Source organism: Peromyscus californicus, unplaced genomic scaffold (genome assembly GCF_007827085.1).
Source record: "Peromyscus californicus insignis strain IS unplaced genomic scaffold, ASM782708v3 Scaffold_4__1_contigs__length_199733344, whole genome shotgun sequence".
NCBI lineage: Eukaryota > Metazoa > Chordata > Mammalia > Rodentia > Cricetidae > Peromyscus > Peromyscus californicus.
The window spans coordinates 127,534,661-127,557,243 of NW_026294562.1; the positions used below are offsets into that span (position 1 = coordinate 127,534,661).

The 22,583-nt window shown below is 47.3% G+C and overlaps 1 protein-coding gene across 2 annotated transcripts in view; it reads left to right on the forward strand.

The window, feature by feature from the left end:
- Slco3a1 (solute carrier organic anion transporter family member 3A1) overlaps nucleotides 1-22,583 on the forward strand; it is a 290,371-nt gene that overhangs the window by 243,111 nt on the left and 24,677 nt on the right. For both annotated transcript variants that reach the window (XM_052760922.1, XM_052760923.1), the window contains exons 6-8: nucleotides 3,076-3,274; nucleotides 5,158-5,296; nucleotides 18,564-18,739. In XM_052760922.1, coding sequence (XP_052616882.1) covers nucleotides 3,076-3,274; nucleotides 5,158-5,296; nucleotides 18,564-18,739 — 514 coding nt within the window. The remainder of the gene's footprint in view (nucleotides 1-3,075; nucleotides 3,275-5,157; nucleotides 5,297-18,563; nucleotides 18,740-22,583) is intronic.

Genomic DNA, 22,583 nt, shown 5'->3' on the forward strand with positions numbered 1-22,583 from the left:
AGCCCACTGCAGGAGGGGTGGGCAGAGTGCACTATGGGAGGCTGGTGTAGGGAGATGCTCTCAGAACAGCTCCTGTACTCCTGGAAGATAGTGGGCATGCAGTTATCCCAGTCTATGCACACAAGGCTCTGGGCCACCCACAAAGTCATCAGCAGATGGGTCAGAGTTCAGAGAAGAGCAGTGTAGACAATCCAGGGGCCGATGACATTGATTTATGAGTGTAGACTGAAAGGGCTCAATCTGCATAAGTTAATATAATGAGGATGAAGTTGTGGTCCTGGGAACTTCTGACCGCAGCCGGGGGTGTTAAGGACATGGACACACACCATGGAGGAAGGGAAAGAGAAGCTAATCGTGACTGGGAGAAAAGGTGCTGAAAACCTGTTGTTGCCATGGTTACCATCACCACCAGGTGACACCCCCACTGTCTCAACTAGAAAATGAAACAAAGCCCAGGATGCTCTCTCTGGGAGTGGGCATGTTGTCACCAAGGCTTATTCACACAGATCCGATCTCCTCACAGATTCATGCACTCTCAAAGGGATGCCTAAATACCATCCGGCACAGGGTGCTGTATTCGACAGTGGGATTTGGGCTGGACTGAATGGGATCCAAAGGGTGCCCTTCCTCCTGGAAACTTCATGCTGGTAGAGGAAGAGAGCAAGAAGAAACAGGACGGGCAAAAATAAACACGGCAGCTTTCGATGACAGGGAGAGCCATGAAAACAGGAGTCCTGCCTAGGGATGACGGTAGAGTGTTACTGAACCCAGAGCTCCCAGTACCAGCTAGGTCAGCTGGACAGCTTACCATGGACATTCCCATCTCTTCCTCCACGGTGTGCAGTTCCAGGTGGGCCACGACCTGCCCAGCTTTAACCTGGCCCCTGAGATCCCACCTCTGGCCCTCTCGCTTGTACCACAGGTGTTTTATCCACTGAGCCATGTCCCCTGCCCCAGATCCTCAAGATGATTGTACATTCCCTGTCCATGTCATCAGAGGAGTGGGGGCCGATGAAGCCTCTCGGAAGAGGGAAAGACCAGCCCAGGAAAGACAGACAAGCATGTCCTAGGAATAGAACCAATGTGTATGCAAAGACCGAGGTACCCTGGGCACCTAGAACTTTCCAGGGAGCAAAGGTGGGAAAAGAGGATGTTGTTGGAGTGGTCAGTGGCATGGGCTGGAGATGGAGGCACACAGGACAAGGTCATGATGTCCATGCTCATACTAAAGGCTGCAAACTAAGCTCAGATGTCAGAGACAGCCAGTGACACACAGGCCTATGTCTGTTTTAAGCATGGCCAAGGTAGTGCCTTGGTGAGCTAAGCCTTCCCAATTTTATTTTCTTACCCTAATATGAAAAATTAATTTGCCTTCCCTCAGCACATACCAGCTGGTTGATGTAGTCGATTGACCTGGGGGTTGGTTGATTGGCAGGGAGGAGGCAGCCTAGACTGGAAAATTGGCCATGCATAATCGACACAGTAGATGAATGACACTCAGTAATTTAAAGCCGAGTTGTAGATGAAATAAATCAGAAGAGAGCCACAGCAAAGAGGAGATTGGGACAGCAGGGTCCTTTGGTTCTCCGACAGTGCCCTGGGTCTCTGGGAATCCTGGGGAACAGGTTTGGGGCCTGCTACCTTGGAGATCACTCTGTGTATAAGAGAGAGAGGGAGTGTGTACTCACCAATTATTCACCAAGTGCTGCAGAATGCAGTGATTTGATTGACACTGCTTCCTGAGGTGTGGCAGAACTGGCTAAGTGGTGTTCTCACTGATGTGTGAGCCCTGCAGCCTTTGGGCTTAAACAGCCTTGGAGCCTGTGAACTGTCCGTGCTTCCTTAGAAGAGGAAGAGAAAATTCTCAGTGTGTGTGTGTGTGTGTGTGTGTGTGTGTGTGTGTGTGTGTGTGTGTGTGTGTTTCGTGTGTGTGTGTGTGTTCACATGTGTAAGTCTGTATAGGTCTGCAGGTGTGTGTGTATGTGTGTGTGTGTGTCTGTGTGTGCATGGTGGATCCATGTGTATTCACATGAATAAGTGTGTATCTGTCTGCAACTGAAATGTATGGGAATGTGGTTGTGGACATGAAGTTGATGTGGATGTCTTCAGTTACTCCCCACTTCATCTTTTCAGGCAGGGTCTCTCGCTGAGCTTGGAGCTTTGCCAGTTTCCACTAGTCTAGCTAAATGGCTTGTCCCCAGGATCCCATCTCTGCCTCCTGTGTGCTGAGATTAGAGGCCACTAGACCTGCTTGGCATTTGTGTGGCTTCTGTGGATCTGAACACCAGTCATCACATTTCCTTGACAGTCCCTTTATCTACTGAACCATTTCCCCAGCCCCAAGCTCTCAGATGATCTCAAGTCCCCTTTCCAGGTCACTGCAAAAATGCACAGAGATGCTCATGTGGTAAGGCGCTTAAGGATCTGTGCTACATGCTCAGAACCCAAATACAGAAAGAAAAAAAAAGCCAAAAAGAGAGAGATGGCATCTCAAAAACAGGTGCCTGAGAAATGACACCCAAGGTTATCCTCTGGCTTCCACATAACACAGGCACATACATATACATGCATACAAACATATCCACACACACAATTCACAGAGAAATTGAACTAGATAGGATATGCCTTTAATCCCAACACTTGAGTAGATAAGGTAAAAGGATCGCCAAGTGTTTGAAGCTAGCCTGCTCTACAGAATAACACCAAACACCAAAAAAGAACAAAAAAAAAAAAAAGAAATACTAATGCAGAGACCATCTCATTGCTCCCCAGTATTTAATCTCCTGGATTTCACACCTAGGTCCCCAGCTTTCTGGATTCAACTCTTAGTTGGACCCACATTAACTTGTACACATACATCCTCTTGGATGGCACCATGTATGGCGTTCCAGCTGTTTGCACGTTGGCTCGCAATGACTGACCTTTTTCCAACTCTATCTCCCCTTGTTTTCTGGGAGTTCTCCGAGGACAGAAATCAGGCCCTTCATGAAGGCGTTGGAGTCACATGAAGTCACAGGGCCCTTGACATGCACCAGCCCCTTCTGCTATTCACACCCCACTGCTCTGCTTCTTCAGGGATGACGGCAATTCCCTGTGCCTGCCTGGGCATCTTCCTTGGTGGCCTCTTGGTGAAGAAGCTGAGCCTGTCTGCTCTGGGGGCCATTCGGATGGCCATGCTGGTCAACCTAGTGTCCACAGCCTGCTACGTCTCCTTCCTCTTCCTGGGCTGTGACACGGGACCTGTGGCTGGGGTCACTGTTCCCTATGGAAACAAGTAAGTACCTAAACTCTTAGCTTGACCCTGCCCAGGGACACCTTCACTGTGGTTCATAGAGCTGGCTCAGCCCTGCTCAGGGACATCAAGACTCTCTACCAGAAGCTAATAGAGCTGGCTTGGTCACTAGTGATCCTGAGTGGAGAAGCCCAGGAGGCCTCAGCTTCTTCCATGCAGTTGGAAGACTCAGCCTGTCCTCTGAGAACTGACCTTTTCTCCACCGTGGCAAGACAGCCCCAAGAGCAGGACAGTCACTCATTCTCCAGTCCACTTGCTCTTTCTGACATTTGACCTCAGGAATAATGTGAAGATAGAAAATAAAAAACAAACCTTATTTCAAAATTCAGCTTAAAATAAAGGGCAGAATCCATTTCAGTAATTCCTACATGAGCCGGAAGCTGTTATCCAGCTCACATAGTCATTCCTAAGTCTGGCCCTTGGTGAGCGTGGTGGGGGAAGAGGGGGGGAGCAGGGACCAGCCAGTTGCTATGGTGTCTCTTTTCTTATGCCATGGTTATTATCCCAGGACTGTGGACCAGAGTCCCCATAGCAATTGCTCTTCAAATAAATTATGGGATGTATACATAGGAATATGTTATCTCTTTGTCCAGTGTCTCCTTTCCTCATGGGACTCTGAGACCGCCTTGAGCTGTGGAGTCTAGCCCAGACATGCTGCACTATGGCTACCCTGCAGGCTACCCAGTCAGGCTCCTCCCTCCTCCAGGCAGGCCCCTGGGCTGCAATGAAGTCTGGAGACTGGGTAGAACTGGGGCCCATCTGCCACCCCTTGAGAGTGACAGGAAAAGCAAGAGGCAGCTTCTCACGGACCTGGGTGCACTTCAGGCAGCCCCCAGTTCCTCTCGCACCCAGAGTCCGCTCCGGTTGGCGTTCGGCTCTGAACAGCGGCCCTCACTGTGCTCAGCTCGTGAGCAGTAAACCGCAGCGATTAGAATCCCATGCGCAGGGTCACGGTGCAATGACATCATGCTGTAAAAATGAAAAACAGATAAACAGTTCAAGGCCCGCGGTCACACTACCCAGCTCTAACTCATTCTCGACACTCAGGCGCTACATACTTTGAGGCAAATGGTTCAGCTGGTCCAGCCTCGATTTCCCTTTTGACAAAGCTTATGGGGTTGTACTGGGAACAAACAAAATGACACGTAGAGTTCCTTCAACAGAGCATGATAGAAACAGCCAGGGGTCCCCAAGTCACCTGTGTTACCCGGAGGTACTCTGAGCCTTAAGACAGAGCAGGAAGTGGGGGTGCTGAAGTCACTTCCTTCTTCTGGGATTTCCCCGTGTCTCCCCAGTTTGTGTGCTCTTGGTAACTGCATCATCGCAATGCACAGGCTATAAGTATAAAGCACCTTAGCATTCAAGATATATCATGGGGTAATGAACCAGACAGTGGCTATTGAAACCACGCTGGGCATCCTACATGCCCGGAGAGAGAGAGAAACAGGCGGGTGTGGGGGGTGTCCAGCGGTGCAGGAGGAGTTATGGGGTAAGGCGGACTGCAGCCATCTAGAAAAATGTCCTGGAGTGGCTAACACTAAGTTAAGCCCCAGCTGCCATCAGCTCAAAGGATGCATGGTTAGAAATTACAAAAAAATAAAAACAAAATAAAATAAATAAATAAATAATAATATCCCCCTCACTTTGATGGAAGACCTAAAGGGGTACAGCAGTGTGGGCTCTTGGCAGAGGCCCTGGACAGACACGGCCAGGTCAGCCAGGGCTGAGATAAGAAGACTGAAGAGAGAAAGGACAGGCAGACCACCCTGAGCGAGGACACCGCCGCGCCCATCATGGCAGGATGTGATCAACCGTGCCGGTCCATCCCAGCTCCTAACAGAGTCCCCTGAACTCTTCTTTTCCAGCTCAGCACGTGGCCCGGCCCTGGACCCCTACTCTCCCTGCAACAAGAACTGTGAATGCCAGACCGATTCCTTCACCCCGGTGTGTGGGGCCGACGGCATCACCTACCTGTCAGCCTGCTTCGCTGGCTGCAATAGTACGGTAATTGAAACCTCCGGCTGCAGGGGGGGTGGGGGGAGGGTAGGATCCAGGCAGCCACAGCTGCTCACAGGCCAGGCTCCAGGCTCGCCTCTTTTCACTTGGCCCTGGCTCTTTCTTTGCCCTGGTCTAAGAAAGAGTCCTCCAACAGGAGGCTAACAGGGCAAGGCAGTTCCTCCTCGGGCCTTTGCTCAATCGAACGGGCTCCTAAGACACTTCGCGGGGCAACTGAAAGTCAAAATCAAAGGCAACTGTGGATATGCAGCTGGAAAAGGGGGGATGTGGCGTGAGGTACTCATAAAAGGTGGCAGGGAATTGAGCTGTGTGCGGTGGTGAGCTGCCCACCACAGAGGTAAGTAGAAATGGAAAAACGCCAAGACTCTCTGGAGCCCTGCCCCCTCCATGCCTGCTCCGTTCCCTTTGCCTCTTTCTTCCCAGCTAAATGTCTGGCACCTCTTCTCTCTTCCCACCATGCTTTTGATTTTCCTCCTCCTTAACACAAAGTTTTCCTTTGGCCGCCCGCCCCGGCCATCATCCGGCATTCTCTGTGTGAACACCTGGTACCAAGTGCCCTGCTGTGCAGTCCTGTTGTCCCCGCCTCCCAGGTGCCGCCCCCACCTCTTCCTCATCTGTACCAGGCTGCCACTGTCCCAGTGCAGGCTGTCCCCTCCTCCTGTCTGGACCCATGCAGCAGGCCCCGATCCAGCTTTCCAGGGCAGCCGCCTTCGGGGATGTCTTCCACACTACAGCCAGAGGACTTCTGTGACACTTCAGATGACCCTTCCACGCACTGCCCTGTAGAGCGCTGAGCCCGGTTCACGTGCATCTTCAACTCACATCTCCAGAGGTCTCCTCTCCCTCTAGATCTGTGGGTTGTGATGCTCCCTTGGGAGTCACAAGACCCTTTCATAGGGGTCACCTAAGACCATTGGAAAACACAGAAATTGACATTACAGTTCATAACAGTCCCTAAATTGCCATTATGAAGTAGCAACCAGGATAATTTTATAGTTGGGGGCCACCATAACATGAGGAACTGTATTAAAGGGTCACAGCATTAGGAAGGTTGAGAACCACTGCTCTAGATGGCTGTTCAGCCTTCTCTCTCTCCAGCTGAACAACTCCTATTCATCCCTCAATACCCTATTTGAATGCCTGCTACCTTATTTCTCCCTTTGGAGTTCTTGCCTTTGAGTCTCCAGACTCCTGTTCCTTCCTGGGTCTATTTGTCTCTTTTGCTGCAGTAATCTGCTAGAAGTGTCTGTCTTTGATCTTTGGGTTTCTTGAACTAGGGACACTATTACCTCACAAGTACTTCATAATTTCTCAGACACTGCGCAGATGGGAAGGGAAAGATACTTGCCAGGGGGCTGCTTTCAGGGAACTAATTCGAGTCATTTCTTTCTTCCCTGCCCTGCCTCCTGCATCTTAAAGAGCAGGAGTTCCCTGAAAGGAAAAAAAAAATGAATCATTTGTTTTCATTTTCAAAGATTTCATTTTTGCATGCTTTTAGGATTTAGATTCCTGGCCAGTTATTAACATTTTCTATAAAGAAAATAAATCACTGCAGATTGGGGGCTGGGAGGACCCAGTTTTATAAACTAGATGATAAAGCAATTTCTTTATGTGAGTGGAAGTAAATATTAAAAGGGGGTTGGGACCCGAAGAGTGGTTCAAATAAAAGCACAAGCTATTATTTCTCATAAGAACAACTCCATTGACATTTTAATATCCAGAAATTTCTGTTAACAGCCTCAGCTATTGTCCTGTGATAGACCCTTAATGTGACTCTGTGTAGCCTTGTTCTGAGGCCCAACAGGCCTTTTATTCTAGGGCACACTGACCCAAACCTGAAGGATCTGCATTTCCTCTGATCTTGCATGGTTAAGAGGTTTATTGAGCCTCTTCAAGCCGTGTGTTCACTTGTGGCTGCGGTAGCTGAATAGCTGAGGGGTGTCATGCCAGGACAGCAGGCTAAGGCGGAGTTCGGGACATGCCTCTCATTCCCCAGACACCTGCTCTCCACTCTGTGACTTGGAGTCTCACCTTGCCTTCTGGGATGGTCATGGGGTTTCACTCCTTGACCATTGAGGCAGGCCTCTAAGTGGCCCTGGCTTTGGAGACAGTCCTGTTCATCCTGAATGGGGCCTTTGTAGTAGCTAAGCCTTAAAGACAACCCACTATGGAGCTTGCAGGAGCTGCAGGCTGAGAGCCTGGTTCAGGCCAGGTAATGGGGCTCCCCTGCTTCACTTGTGGCTCATGACATTGTGGCCTCTAGTCAAGAGGAGTCTTGGGATGACATCCAAAGAACGAGCAAATGGCAATTTGAGTCTTTCGAATCTCTGGGCAGTGTTTTGAAGGAATACCAAACAAAAGCTTATGTTCCTGGTGTGGGACTCCACGCTCCCTTCCCCCTCCCCTCCCCCTTTTCTTCTTTTAGCTTTCTTTCCTTCTGGCCTCAAGGTACTCAGTAGGACTCTTCCCCCATGTGAAGCCCCCCCCCCCCCCATTTCCCATGGCTTCGTTCCCTGTCTCTAGAGAGCAGGCTGTCTCTGTGTGGACTCAGCCCTTCCCTGTAAGTTTCCTGGGCCCTTCTGTCCTGTCTGTATCTCTGCCTGTATGTATGACTATGTATGACTATTCCATACAAACCCGTGTTAGCTCACCAGGATCAAAGAGTAGAATGTGGTGGAATTCTGGGACCCTCTGAGCCAAACCCAGCATCTTTCTCTGTACTCAGCCACTCATTTTCAGGATGCCGACCTTTTTTTCTACAGGAAACAGCGTCTTCATGCACACTGCCTACACTCAATACATTAAGCCTTCATGTCTGCCCTGGCTGCCTCTCCAGCCTCAACCTCCCTTCTTCTCCTGTCTCCTAACCAACCCCTTGCTCAGTGAAACGCTGCTCTCCTTTGCCACCGGGCCTTTGCACATGCTGTATAGAATAGTCTCCCCTGTGGATGTGGGTCCGTCTTGCCTACCCCGCAGGGCTCAGCCTCTCTTTGTACTTTCCCTGCTCCAACAGTGCTGTCTCCTACCTCAGCCCGATATTAAGACACTGTGTGTGCCCGCCCACCTTCTACCACACCTGTTCTCACCTAGCGAGATTTAAAGCTCAACTGTTCCAGTGGCTCGTTTACTTCAGCATCTCAGTCCCTCACCTGGTTTCAGGGATGGGACTGTGTTGTAGACCTTTTCCCCCTCACAGTTCCAGATAGAGCTCGGGATAAAGGCCCAGACTTCCCAAATGTCCCTGGGTGCTCCCATGCAACTTCAAATAGGTTACTCCAGTGTGTAATAGTCTTGGGCAGCAGCTGACAAGCAGGTAGACAGGATGGTTCTAATTTCAAGGTGCACCCTTATCCTTATTCAGGTATTAAAACACACACGCACACTCACACTCACATGCACATGCACACACACACACACACACACACACATCCATACTATCAGGACTCTTGAAAAGTCTACCCCAGAACTGCATTAGATGCAAACAAGTCAACCAATCAGATCACTGAGATGCTAACGAAACCCAGTCAGCATCAGCTGTTCCTATCTTTACTTTCTTGACGGTCTTAGTTGGGTTTTTTTTTTTCCGTTTGTTTTTCATTTTCTTCTTTCATCTCTCAAGCGAAAACAGTGGAAGTTTCTAGCCTGCATTTGCTGTTCCGTTTCTAAATCTTGTCATGGCCTGTGGTGAGGATGGATGACAAAAAGACGAGTTAATTTTGTCAGCCTCCTTTGGTGGGAATATATTGCACAGATTGTTTGCATACCTTTCACTTTCAGAAGTAATTATTCAGGCAGAAAGCATGTTCATATGCCGGAAGTTATACCCGTCTGATAGCCTGAATAATTGACTCGAGGGAAAAACAGCTTTTATTAGCCACCAATAGGTTAAAAGTCAATATAAGCCAGGCACAGCAGTTTGTAGGGTGTAAATGACAGATGGCTGATCTACCCCCATCCAGTTCACAAAATATTTACTGAGCGCTGTTTGAACAAAGCACTCAATGGGTTCTGAGCAAGAAGGATTCCATCATGGGGCATGCTGGGAACTGGTGATTCCACCTTCTTAGAATCCCTGGGGACTTTTACAACAGGGTCTGAGCCCTACCCAGACATTCCTCCTTCCTTATTTTTGGCATGTGACTTTTAAGCCTCAAGTGTTCTTAGTAGGTGACCAGGGTTGGAATCCACTGTTGTAATAAACAGTTCTTCACCTTGGCCTTGCTGATATTTTGAGGTAGACAATTCTTTCTCCCTAGAAGCTATCCTGTATACCACATCAAGGATGTTTAGCCTTATTCTTGAGCTTTATCCACCAGCCTTCAACTTTATCTGGCCACCATGGATGTCTTCATACATGACCCAGGGTCCCTGGGGACCCTATAGCCTAGAAGAGGTGAGGCATGTGCTGAGATCTCCAGTTATTGCACGCTCTTCTTCACATGCCTGGTAGTGTCGGAAGTGCCTCGTCAGCATGGGCAGCCCATGCAGCTGTTGCATGCTAATTAGGCTTGCACACCCTAAGGACCCATTTCTGGTGGACTAGGCAAGATTAAATTGAGTGTTTAGCTTGGAGGATCTAGATTTGGGCCTCTGTGAGAAAGCTGGAAGAGAGCCGATGAGTGTTCTGCAGCCATGAAAGGCAGCAGGTAGCTGGAGCTAAGACCTGGGTTGTCCTTCATTCTTCTCTATGTACCACAGTCCTCACCAACAGGCACCCTCATGCCTCAGCCACTTTTTCTTCTGAGTGTATTTCCCTGTCTGATCCAAAGACTTGAGTTTGTCAAAGCCTCTCCTATAGCATAGTCCAGATCCCCAACACTGATTTAACAGTCTGTGCTCATTCCGGTAACGGCAGGTCCTAAGGACCTTGGGAACACTCCAATAAAGCCCTACTAGAGTTCTTCTACCAGCTGTGACACCTGCTGCATCTCAGGCCCTGTGCGAGATGTCACAGGTGCAGAGATGAATCGGGTCCAGGGCCTGTGTTGGCCGTAAAATGCACTATGGTGTTTTCTAGAAGCTTGTACAATAAAGTAACAAAAACCAATGCTCAGTCCAGCATTACAGTTGACTTAAGTGAAAAGAACACATCAGAAAACAATAGACCATGAAAGAAAAATCTTCCAGTAAAGAAAAAGAAAAATGGAAAAAAAATATATATGGCATTTTTTTTCTCTTATTGCTTTTTTTGGTTGTTCTGATTCTCACATTTTTATTTTTGTCGGGGGTTTTGTTTGAAAGAAAGAGAGAAAAAGAAGATAAAGTTGGGTGGATAGGCAGTTGGGGACCTTCTGGGAGGAGGTGGGGGGAAATATGATCAAAATATTAAAATTTTAATAAATATATATAAACAAGTAAAAGTTTATCTTAAACACATATGTAAGTAGCAACAATTAATGAGAAAAGAGGCCATAAATTTGAAAGAGAGAAAAGAGGGGCTTATGGGAGAGCTTAGAGGTAGGAAAGGGGGGGGATAATGTAATTGTGTTATAATCTCTGTGGGAGGCCAGGCCCCACACTTACTTACCCCGCAAACTCTTGAGGAATGAGGGATAAGGGACTTAGAAATAGATGGGAGAGAGAAACAGAGAAAATGCAGGATGGACTCGGGTGGGCCTGGAACCTTATCCACTGGCCTAGAACTTTAGTCCAAAGGTCTATTTATAACAATGCCAAGGGGTGGAGCAAAAGACCTCCGCCTTGCTAGTTACAATCACCTGGTACCCAAGCCCGTGGTCCAGTCAACCTCTTATGCAGTCCTGCTGGGTACAGCCACTAGGAGACCTAGTGGACTCCAACAGATCTCACAAAAGAAATAATTTTAAATATAAAAGATTGGGGCACTAGGGAGGTAGATGAGTCAGCTATGTCTTCGTCATGCAAGCATGAGAACCTGAGTTCCATATCCCAGAACCCATGTACACAGCAGAACACGCCAGTGTGTGCCGACAATTCCAGTGCTAGGCAAGAGAGGGCAGAGATAGGAGGATCCTGAGGAGTCAAATTGGTGAGCTTACATTCATTGAGAGACACTGTTTCAAAACCATAAATAAAGTTGAGAGTGATTGAGGAAGTCAGTCAATGTTGACCTCTACATGTACGTATGTGCATGTATAATACAAAGAAAAGGCTGGATGAATATGTAAACAGTTGCCTATATCCATGGAAGACTACCTCTAATGGGGTATTAAGAAACAGTTTTTGTTCATTTCTTTCAGATTTTCTGCATATTTTGGAATTGTCCCAAACAATCACATATTGCTTTTCTAAAAAGGAAAAGCTTCCTTTTTAAACTCCCATGTTAAAAGGAGTTTAAATAGAAATATATTTAAATATAAGGAAGTGGTTAGGTAGACCGCTTAGTGGCCTTGTGATGATATGTACCTTAGGGTAGAAATTAGCTCTGTGGGAGACTGGCCAGAAGGAAAAAGTGGGGCATTTATCCCAGGGCAAGCCTTTGTCCTGAGGGTGAGCAGGCATTTGCCTGGTGGGCGAGCCTTAAAGGACATCCCTGCATGAGTGTCCTAAGGATACACTGGGGGTGTGGATCAGTAAGAAGGTGCTTGCCTAACTTGCACAAGGGTCGGGTACTACATAATAATAATATTGGTAAATGGTAATAATAAATGTGTTCAGATGTTTGAACCAGTATGGCAGGATTTGATGTCTGGAGACAGATCACAGTGGGGAGAGACACAGGGTCTGGGGTTCACTTGAACCTACAGTCACAGCCTCCCCTTTCAGTGCTGTCCTCTGTGTCCCACATGTGGTGGCAGATCCAGAGTGGACCTTCCTGCTCCCCAAAGAGCAGCCTCCTGGCTGCCCTCCAGCAGGAGGTAAGTCGGCTGTTGAGACAGGCCCCACCCCTGGTGCTACAGGCAAGGGTGCAGGTGGATGGCATGCAAGCCTTCTCCTTGGCATCTTTCCTCTGAACCATTATCTTTCAGTCGGTGATCTTGCAAGGAAAGGGTGGGGGCGTATCTTTCTTCCGGAAGTATTTTCAGATATTTCTACCAGGAGCTGGTGGGAGGTCACTAGGGTTCTTCATAATGAGGAATGAGGTCTGTGCCTGGAAATACCGCTTAGGTTTTGTTCCTGGCATCCTAATAACACAGAGGCCAAGGACTGGGGACATGGCCCCGAGTAGACAAGGACATTTCTCTGAGAATGACAGCATCTTCCTGTGCCTAGATTCCTCCCGATTCACTGAAGCTCTTTCACACAGCCCCCTGCTGCTTATTACTGCTTTTTTATAGTTGACACTGTACCACCTCATTATTACTTAAAATAGTAATAGTTAATACATGAATATTAAAAAAATGAAGGTCTCCCAGGCAGAACCAGGAGGAAGCCTGGCTTATGTTGACACTCAGGTTAGAAAATCCTTCCTGGACCACAAATTAGGGAACCGTCATGTCTTCCTGGCATCTTAATGCTTTCAGAGTACCGAGGCTAGCCTTGTACCTCCCAAGTTGACTGCAAGGCTGTACCACTGATGACATCATCCCTCCCACACCACACCCTTACAGAAGTAATCTGTCGCCCTGGGAATCCATTTCTCATGTCCCATTCACAAGAACTGACCCATCAGTACTGAGCGATGGGAGGAAGAAAACAGAAGCAGCTTCATTTGCCAAGATTTGTAAAGCATGCTGACGAGTGTCTTGTTCCTTTAGGATGAGCTGTCAAAATAGTGCGCTTGCCTTTTCCTTCATCGGTTAAACACACACACACACACACACACACACACACACATCCAAGACCCAGGGAATGAGTGTTTTGCATTTATGGTCTCCGGCTTTCATTGTTATTGTGATTATTGGTCCCTGCCTTCTTGCATGTGATAGAAACATTTGAAATCAGAGGCAGTATGTGGGCTTAGGATGCAACTTGGAGCTATGGGCTACTGCGCATTCACTGATTTCTTTTATATATATATATATATATATATATATATATATATATATATATATATATTAGGGGTGTGGAGTTTTTAATTTTTAAGATAGATAATGCATTTATAAGTTTTAAAGCCATCATGTAAAAAGACAAACCGTGAGACTTCTTCCCCCCTCCTGTGTCCTCTCTTCGCTCACCTCTCAGCCTGCCCATAGACCACGCCCATCATAAGTGCAGGCACGCGGTTGAGTGTCCCTTGTCTGAAATCCCTTTATGGTAACTTAGGGTTCTTACAGAGTTTATAGTCTTTGTGTGGGTGTCAGGAGATGCTAATACAATTTGATCAAGAGGGATGCTTCATGGGTTGGGGAGATGGCGCAGTGAACGCAAGCACTAACTGCATGAGCAGGAACCCCTGAAGTAACCCTAGTGCCATGGCAGGCAGAGATAAGCTGAACCCACTGGTGTTCACTGACCTACCGGGTTAGCAAAATCAACACGGTTCAGCTTCAGTGAGAGACTCTATCTCAAAGTGTTAAGTCTGGGAGTGATGGAGTAGGAAACCTGATGTCCTGATGTCTTCTTCTAACTTGTGCATGCAGGTGCATGGACACATACACAGTTCTCTCTCTCTCTCTCTCTCTCTCTCTCTCTCTCTCTCTCTCTCTCTCTCTCTCTCACTCTCACTCTCACTCTCACTCTCACTCTCACTCTCACTCTCACGCACACGCACACGCACACAGGGCAGGGGAGAGTTTTTGTATGTGCTAGAGCTACAGGGGCTCAGAGGGCCTTGGAGCTGCTGAATGTACCGTACTTTGGTTGCAGCTGGTCCCATGAAGCCAAGTGAATGACATAACTCAGGGAGTCATGTCAGTGCTCAAAACATTTTGGATTTGGGTGTTCTGTATTTCATATTTTCATGTATTCTTACAGATTTTCAATGTGCCTAGAAGATCCTACTTTGTGCCTGTGTTTTAAATTTTCAGTTAAGGGTTTATGTTGGGTCTCTTTCCATCATACCAAAAAAAAGTACTTTTTTTACAACTATACAGTCTTCTATCATGTTGACCTGATAAAGTCTATTAAACCAGAAATAGTTAAATATTTAGATAGCCATCAACTCTGGCAAGCCACCGTTGGTTCGTGTTACTCATCTGTCACTTTGGGCCTGGGCAAGCCTAGCTGCTGGATAAGTACTTGTGAAACCTGCAAGCTATCTCCCTTCTGTCACGTCATTCCACAAGCTTGTCGGGCCTTTCCTGTGAGCATGGTGGCCCTCATTGTCCACAGGAAGGATGACGGAGTGTTTTAATGACAGGAAAGCTAGATACTAACACTTCACACTGTGACAGCAGACAGAGAATTCAACTCTCTGGGGGAAATAGGGACTGAGTTCCTTCCCAGAAAAATCATACAGTGGGAAGACCTTGCCTTGAAATAAGGGTAAAAAACCCAACCCTCGTTGGACCTGTAATCCAGCACTTGGGAAGAAGGAACTACATAGTGAGTTTGAAGTTAGCTGGGGTACTTGAAATAACAACACAGGGAGGGAAGAGAAGGAGGGGGAGAGGGAGGGATGGAGGGATGGAGGGAGGGAGGGAGGGAGGGAGGGAGGGAGGGAGGGAGGGAAAAAGTAACCCCTGGACAAGTTGGGAATCATGAATGAACTGGGAATATAGTACAACTTCTTAGTACTTAACCATTGCAGGACCTGCCAGTGAAAGCTCTAGACACCTGTCATTCAGTCCACAGAATGTTCCAGAAGCATCTTCTGTTTGCACAGGCCACTGGAGGGGACCATGTACATCCAAACTCCTTCATTAAACTGAAGTGAACCATTTTCTCATACTCAGCCTCTCTGTCTTCCTAGACTTCCCAGTGCTCAGAGCTTCTCAGGTTTGGGGGTTGGGGGAGGCTCCTATTAATACTAACCGTTGGGACATCCTCAGTTTTCTATCTTTGAGATTATAGAATAAAGCCCCAGTGTTAAAAATCATCTGCCTCAAGTATGCACCCTGGGAAAAGGGAAGCCTCACATGTCCCCATCTGCAGTTCCACCTGCCACATTTGAATCTTAGTGACAATTCGAATAGCCCTGAGCACCCACACTCCTCCTAGGTCCTTTAGCTCCAGAGCTCTCTTCTGCTACCACCTGGACCTGGAAGTTTGTCTACACCTACCTGGAGCTCTGTAATCACATCTCATTCAGTTCATTGCCTTAAAGACACTTGGAGATCTCTCACTAGGACCTAGAAGTTGCTAATTCAGCCTGCTGGCTAGCCCCAAAGCCCCAGGGATCTACCTGTTCTGTCACCACAGGGCTGGGATTACAAACTTGTGCCACCAGCTTTATACGTTGGTGCTGAAAAACAAATCCAAGTCCATGGGGTTGGAGAGATGACTCAGAGGTTAGGAGCACTTGTTGCTCTTGCAGAAAACCCAAGTTCAGTTCCTGGCATCCATAGGATGGTTCACAACCATCTGTAACTCCAAAGAGGCCTCCATGGGCACTGCACATACATGGTACACATACATACATGGAGGCAAAACACTTAAACACATCTTTTAAATATATATTATGTATTTCTATTTATATATATTAAATATAGATATATATACATATATATGTATACTTAGGTATATATATTTTTTTATATGTTTGAGCACCAAGCACTTTTATCAACTGAGCTATCTCCCAGTGACCTCAATTTTTGGCAGATGTAATGTAACGGGTTCTAGCTTAGGTATAGGTCCAAACTAAGGACAGACACAGACACCATAGCAGATGATTGATAAGCCAAATAAAGGAAATTCGTCACATGGCTTAACTCACAGGGTTCCTGCTCGCTCACTGAGTTGTAGTACCCCAACATATCTCCATGTGTTTATTTTCTTGTCTTTTTTTCTTTTGGTTTTTGGTTTCTGTTCAAGACAAGGTTTCTCTATGTAACAGTCCTGGCTGTCCTGGAACTCACTTTGTAGACCAGGCTGGTCTCGAACTCACTGAGATCCGCCTGCCTCTGCCTCCCAAGTGGCATAGGCATCCAGACATTTTCTGAGTGTCTGTGTGAGCCAGACTGTTTAGTACAAATGAGAGTACATTAGGTAACCGAACTGTAGTGGCCTCCCTTCTTCAGCCTTAGAGTCGTGAGGAGAAGGATTTGACGTGAGGGTAGGTGGCATCAAAATTGTCACCTGGTTCCTAATCATTACTACTAAGATAAGAGATGGTAAAGCAAAGGAACCAGGGACTGGGAATCGTCATCTGGATTCGATCATGAAAACAGTGTTGAGAAGAAGAAGGGCTGAATAGAGAAATTGGAGCTGTTTGAGCAGGAGAGATGAAGGGTGACGCTCTGGCAAAAGTGAGATGATAGAGAAAGGAACTAGCTCCGTGGAGGGTTAGAACTGATGGCAAAACCCAAAAGCTGTATCCATAAACCATATCCCAGAACTTGCTCTGCTGCAGGACCGGAAAGGAGGACCTAGAGAGAGACCTGAGGAATTGGGTCACAAGTGGTAGCATAGAGGCTCTGTTGGTCGGCAGGGTAGCCCAGGAGGAGTACCAAGGAAGGACTGTGTCTCTGGCCCCTTCCCTTGTGTCCAGTCAGAATGAGAGGAGAGCAGGGCCAATGAGGAAGTGTGAGCAAGGAGTGTCAGCAGCTGGAGAGGTTTGCCTGGAATCTCTGGTTATGCCATACGCTCTTCTCTTGGTAGAGGGTGGGGTGGCATGGTGAGCTTCACCTGGAGACAAGTCCTGCTTCCTAATAAAAGCGAGGGTGGAGGGCAGGCAAGTGGTCTACCTATGTATTCTGAAACTGCCTTCTAGGTCTCATCTAGTACTGGGCAGCATTATGCAAGGACATGCTCAGTAAAGTGTATAGAACACACAGTCTTGTCCCAGGATGCTCCTGACTGACAGTTCCCATATCCTCTGTAGGGCAGGTTTAGGTCAGAGCTCAGAGGGTCCGTGGGGGGAGAAGGGGAGCTGCTCAGCTGGAGGAGGGCTAGTAAAGGGTGGTGTCTCTGTTAGATGTGGGAAAGCTAGGTAAAGTCTCCAGGTATAGGACAAAGAGTAGGGGGCGTCAGGCCCCAACACCTGGGAATTGCCATAAACACCCAGATATGTAATATAACAGCACCATTTATACAGATGCCTGCCCTGGGTACACCATTTAGAAGATGTACAGCCAGCAGGTCCCATCTGCCCTACACAGCCCTAGTGGGGGCGAACATTAGAGGGTTTGGGACACCCCTGAAGCTGTCTCATATTGGACAAGATCCGCCATATCTGTAATATAGCCTGTAGCTAAAGAAAGGGAGAGCAGGAAGAGGAGAGGAAGGGAGAAGGGCAGAAGAGGAGAGCCATAGGCTTTAGTTTGCTTGACCCGTCAGGAGTGTTTACCTGCTGGGCATGCGCTCAGAAAGCCAGTCAGCTCTGGAAAGGAAAGCAATGAATCATTTATGATTGTTTTCACTTTGTATTCATTAAAGGCCTCCGCACTATTATTATCGAACCTTAATTGGCTTGGCACTCCGAACAGCCTCCTCCAGCCCCTGCTCCTCCCTCTGCGATCAGAAATTCCTGGAGCGAGCGAGCAAGCTTGCAGGAGAGTATGAGAGCAAGCCTTACTTAGGAACAGGGGCGGCTGATCCAGGGCCCCTCGGAAGATCAAATGGAACGTGGTCGCTTTTCTTTCTCCTCTCTGATCATATATTAATAAATGTATCCCATCAGGCCCTCGCTCTGTTCCCTGTGAGCTGCTGTCAGCTGCCTGGAATCTCTCGGCTCCCTTTGCTTCCTCAGCCACTGGGCAAGTTTTCCATCAGCTTCCTCCCATCAGGGTCTCCCAGGCACAATGGCTTCACGCATGACAGCGTGCATCCTTTGTTCTGAGTGCCATGCCAAGCACTGAACCAGCAACAATATGTGGGTTACCTGATTTACTTCTTTTAATACACTTCGGTGTAATTATAACGGCATAAAGGGAAGACAAATTGGCAAGTAATTACGATGTTAATTTGGCAATGTTTTATCATATTGTAGAAGCACAATTTCCTCTCTAATTGTATTGGGGGGGACACATTTATCTACAGCACAGCTTATTGAAGGTTTCTTAAGAGTGGAAGTGAAATACACAGGAGACGGGAAATCCAGCTCTCCTCCCCATAAATATTACTTTATTTGCATGTATTTTTGCAGCTTCCTTAAAAAGCTAACTCGTTTATTCAGGCCCAATTAATGGCATGCCATAGAATGTATAATTAGGCTGTGACAGCTTAGTTGATGGATTGCCTTGCATGTGGAAACCAGAGACACCCCCGGTTTAAACGGCTGAACCTTCCCTTTCAGAACCTCACAGGCTGTGCATGCCTCACCACCGTCCCCCCTGAGAATGCCACCGTGGTTCCAGGAAAATGTCCCAGTCCTGGGTGCCAAGAGGCCTTCCTAACCTTCCTCTGTGTGATGTGTGTGTGCAGCCTGATCGGGGCCATGGCCCAAACGCCCTCTGTCATCATCCTCATCAGGTAAGCTGCCTGCCCACTGAGCCCCAAGTACTTGGGAGTCAGCCTGGTCTATGCCCTTCCCCCTGGCACACATGTGCAGGGCTCCTGCGCGTCAGAGCCATGTGAGTCTTGAAAGCAAGGTGAGCTGGAGTGGCAGCCAGGAACACAGCTGCTCTAGGCTAAGAGGAATCAATTAGGAGCTGTCCATCAGTCGGGACTTCACAGCACAACAAGGCAGACGTGGAAGGCCACTTTCAAAGCCTCCCAGGAATAACCTGTGAGTCCAAGGCCTGCCTCGTTAGATGCCCAAGTAAGGCAGTTCAAGGCAAACTTGAAAAGCATTCTCCACTGATCTTTTTCAGGAGGCATTGTTGGTGAGGTATAATGAAAACCATGGGCTGGGGAGAGGGCTCAGTGGACAATGGTACCTTCCTCACAAGCATGGGCCCAAGTTCATTCCCTAGAACCCCTATAAACCTGGATGTAGTAGAGCTTGCCCATAATGCCCATGATAGTGAGAGGGGAGGTGGAAACTGGCGGATCCCTGGAAACCTGCAGGACAGTTAGTCTAGCCTACCCAGAGAAGTTTGAGGCCAGCGAGAGACCCTGCCTCAAAACTAAAGGTGGAAAGCTCCTGTGGAACAACATTCCAGCTTGTCCTCTGACCTCCACACACATGCACATACACACCCATAGGGACACACACACACACACACACACACACACACAGAGAGAGAGAGAGATATTTGAAAGTGGCATTAGACTAGCCAAATCCTTCTGTCAATCAGCCATATGTCTTGGACACAACATGGTCCCCCAGACTCATTTCTGAATCTCTTACAGAGATAACAGCACTAATCCTGACTGCCTTCTTGCCATGATCGGGACCATTCCAGGTCATGTGTGCAAACCACTCTAGAGGCATGAGAGGTTAGATGGTGATTGCACTTACATGAGTAAGTGGTTGCAGTGAGACACCCAGAATTCTGTAGCCACCAATCTCTGGGAAGCCTGCCTGGAGGCAGATGAAGTGCCTCCAAGGAAAATCAGTGAGCAATATTCTGAGCAAGTTTCATCATTCACAGTACTACTGCTATCTTGATTTGAACAAGGTACCTAGAAGAACACTGACCCATACCCTAGTGTCCATCCGAGCCCGAAGAAAGAACACATCCCACAGAAAGGCTCACCTCATTAGATGCAAAAGCAAGGCAGTTCAAGGCCAAGGCCTGGGGATGGAAACGAGGTGCTTGGAACCACTTTGATTCCTTGCAGAATACCAACTGCTTTACCCTAACTTTCCTGTTCCTTGAGCCCTCCCTACCGTGTTTTCTGGTCTTTGCTAGCAACTCTCCTGAAAGGAGATTTATAGGAAACACTTGTGCTACCCAGATGGTCATTAGCAATGTTTTATGAATGTGTGGAGGCATTAAGGGTACAATAGCAAATTGCCATCTTATACCTAGGAAGTTCGACAAATTAAGACCCAGTGCTGTGGAGGGCTGTGGTCAAACAAGTCGAAACACTTTTTGCTACTGGCGTGGAAAAGCCTATCAGTTCTTTCAAAAATGCAATATGCCTGTGTAAGTCAAGAGCCATAAAAATATGCAGGCCCTTACAGTAACCTATCCCCATTCCTGGCCGTCTATCTCAAGGAAATACCTCTCTACAAGAAAAAAGCTCAATACAGAAAGATTTTTTATTACAACGTTAACTATAATGGCAGAAACACCTGAACTGAAGTAGTGAGTTAAATTATGGAACTGCAGTTCAAGGAATAATGAAAAATCTTAAGAATGTGAGAAGTGTTTATGAAATGAGCCATTGAATTTAAAACTATAAGTGGAAGGTGATTATATGTAATATGCATATGAGCAAAATCCATCAGGTTTCACATATGGGTTTATGGTGGCTGTATCATAAGCAGTTTATTTTTCAAGAGAAATTTTCCAGAGACTGTGTTGCAATAGTCACACACAGAAGGCTCCAGAATGTCGAAGAGGGACCCTGGCCACCATTAGTAGTGGCTGGTCTACTTCTTCCCCTCCATGAGTTCCCACTAAGGCCCAGCCTCTAGAGTCTAGGTGGTAAAATTTTGGCTGTGGAAATTTCGGCTGTTTCCAAGCATCAACTTGATAAGCAGGTCTTGTCATTTTTCAGGAAATACTGGATTCTCTTTAAATGAAACAAGAGCTCATGGTCTCAGTGGCCTGTGCTGAACACATATATCCATGAACCACGCGTTAGCTATAGGCACATGTTCACGTTCATATGGAGAAGGGGTCATACTGCATCGTTGCATCCCTTTCCCAGTCTAGCTTGCCATCACAGAAATTCTAGGCAGGAATGAGGATACCCCATGCAGGCTGACCACAGAAGATAATCACCAGCCCTATAATGGCAGAAACACCTGAACTGAAGTAGTGAGTTAAATTATGGAACTGCAGTTCAAGGAATAATGAAAAATCTTAAGAATGTGAGAAGTGTTTATGAAATGAGCCATTGAATTTAAAACTATAAGTGGAAGGTGATTATATGTAATATGCATATGAGCAAAATCCATCAGGTTTCACATATGGGTTTATGGTGGCTGTATCATAAGCAGTTTATTTTTCAAGAGAAATTTTCCAGAGACTGTGTTGCAATAGTCACACACAGAAGGCTCCAGAATGTCGAAGAGGGACCCTGGCCACCATTAGTAGTGGCTGGTCTACTTCTTCCCCTCCATGAGTTCCCACTAAGGCCCAGCCTCTAGAGTCTAGGTGGTAAAATTTTGGCTGTGGAAATTTCGGCTGTTTCCAAGCATCAACTTGATAAGCAGGTCTTGTCATTTTTCAGGAAATACTGGATTCTCTTTAAATGAAACAAGAGCTCATGGTCTCAGTGGCCTGTGCTGAACACATATATCCATGAACCACGCGTTAGCTATAGGCACATGTTCACGTTCATATGGAGAAGGGGTCATACTGCATCGTTGCATCCCTTTCCCAGTCTAGCTTGCCATCACAGAAATTCTAGGCAGGAATGAGGATACCCCATGCAGGCTGACCACAGAAGATAATCACCAGCCCTAGCCTGGCCCAAATCAGTGGACTCATTCTTATGCTGGCCCACGGTTATCAACAGGGACAGTGAAGGAAGTGAGCCTGGGGAGGGGGGCCTCACTTGGTAAAGTGCTGACTTCAGAAGCATGGAAACCCCAATTTGACTCCCAGAACCCATGTAAAAATGTCAGGCATGGTAAGGCATACTTGTAATCTCAACAGTGGAGACATGGAGACAGAAGGATCCCTGGGATTCACTGGCCAGTCAGCCAAGCCTAATTGATGCACTTTCAGCACACGAGAGATCTTGTCTCTAAGGAGATGGATGGCATTCGTAAGGACGACACCTGAAGTTGTCTTCTGGCCTCTACACACACAAACATGCACGTATATGTGTGCATGTGTGCACACGCATGCATGCACACATATACACACAATATATTAAAAAGAAGAATGCTGAAAAGCACGCAGGAAAGCAGATGGTCATTTGGTCAGTTTTCAGACACATCTCTGAGCTCTTATTTTAAATTGCTGTATTTGGACCCCTGTAAAAATTCCCCCTTTCCTCATGAAGAAACTGGCCCAGCAAATGAATGCACAGTATTCTCAAGGTCTTACAGCCAGTAAGTTAATGATACTAAGCCTGCATCCCTGTTCTTCCCCGGATCTTTCGGTGACATCCTGCCTGAGCCCTCCCTCCGTTTCTTCCTAACTGTGGTTCTTATGGGAACCAGCCTCTCCACAGGATATGAAGAAAGATCTTAGCACCCTCCTCACTTTGTTCCCAGTGACATGCTAGCTGAAAGGAAATCACATTGCAA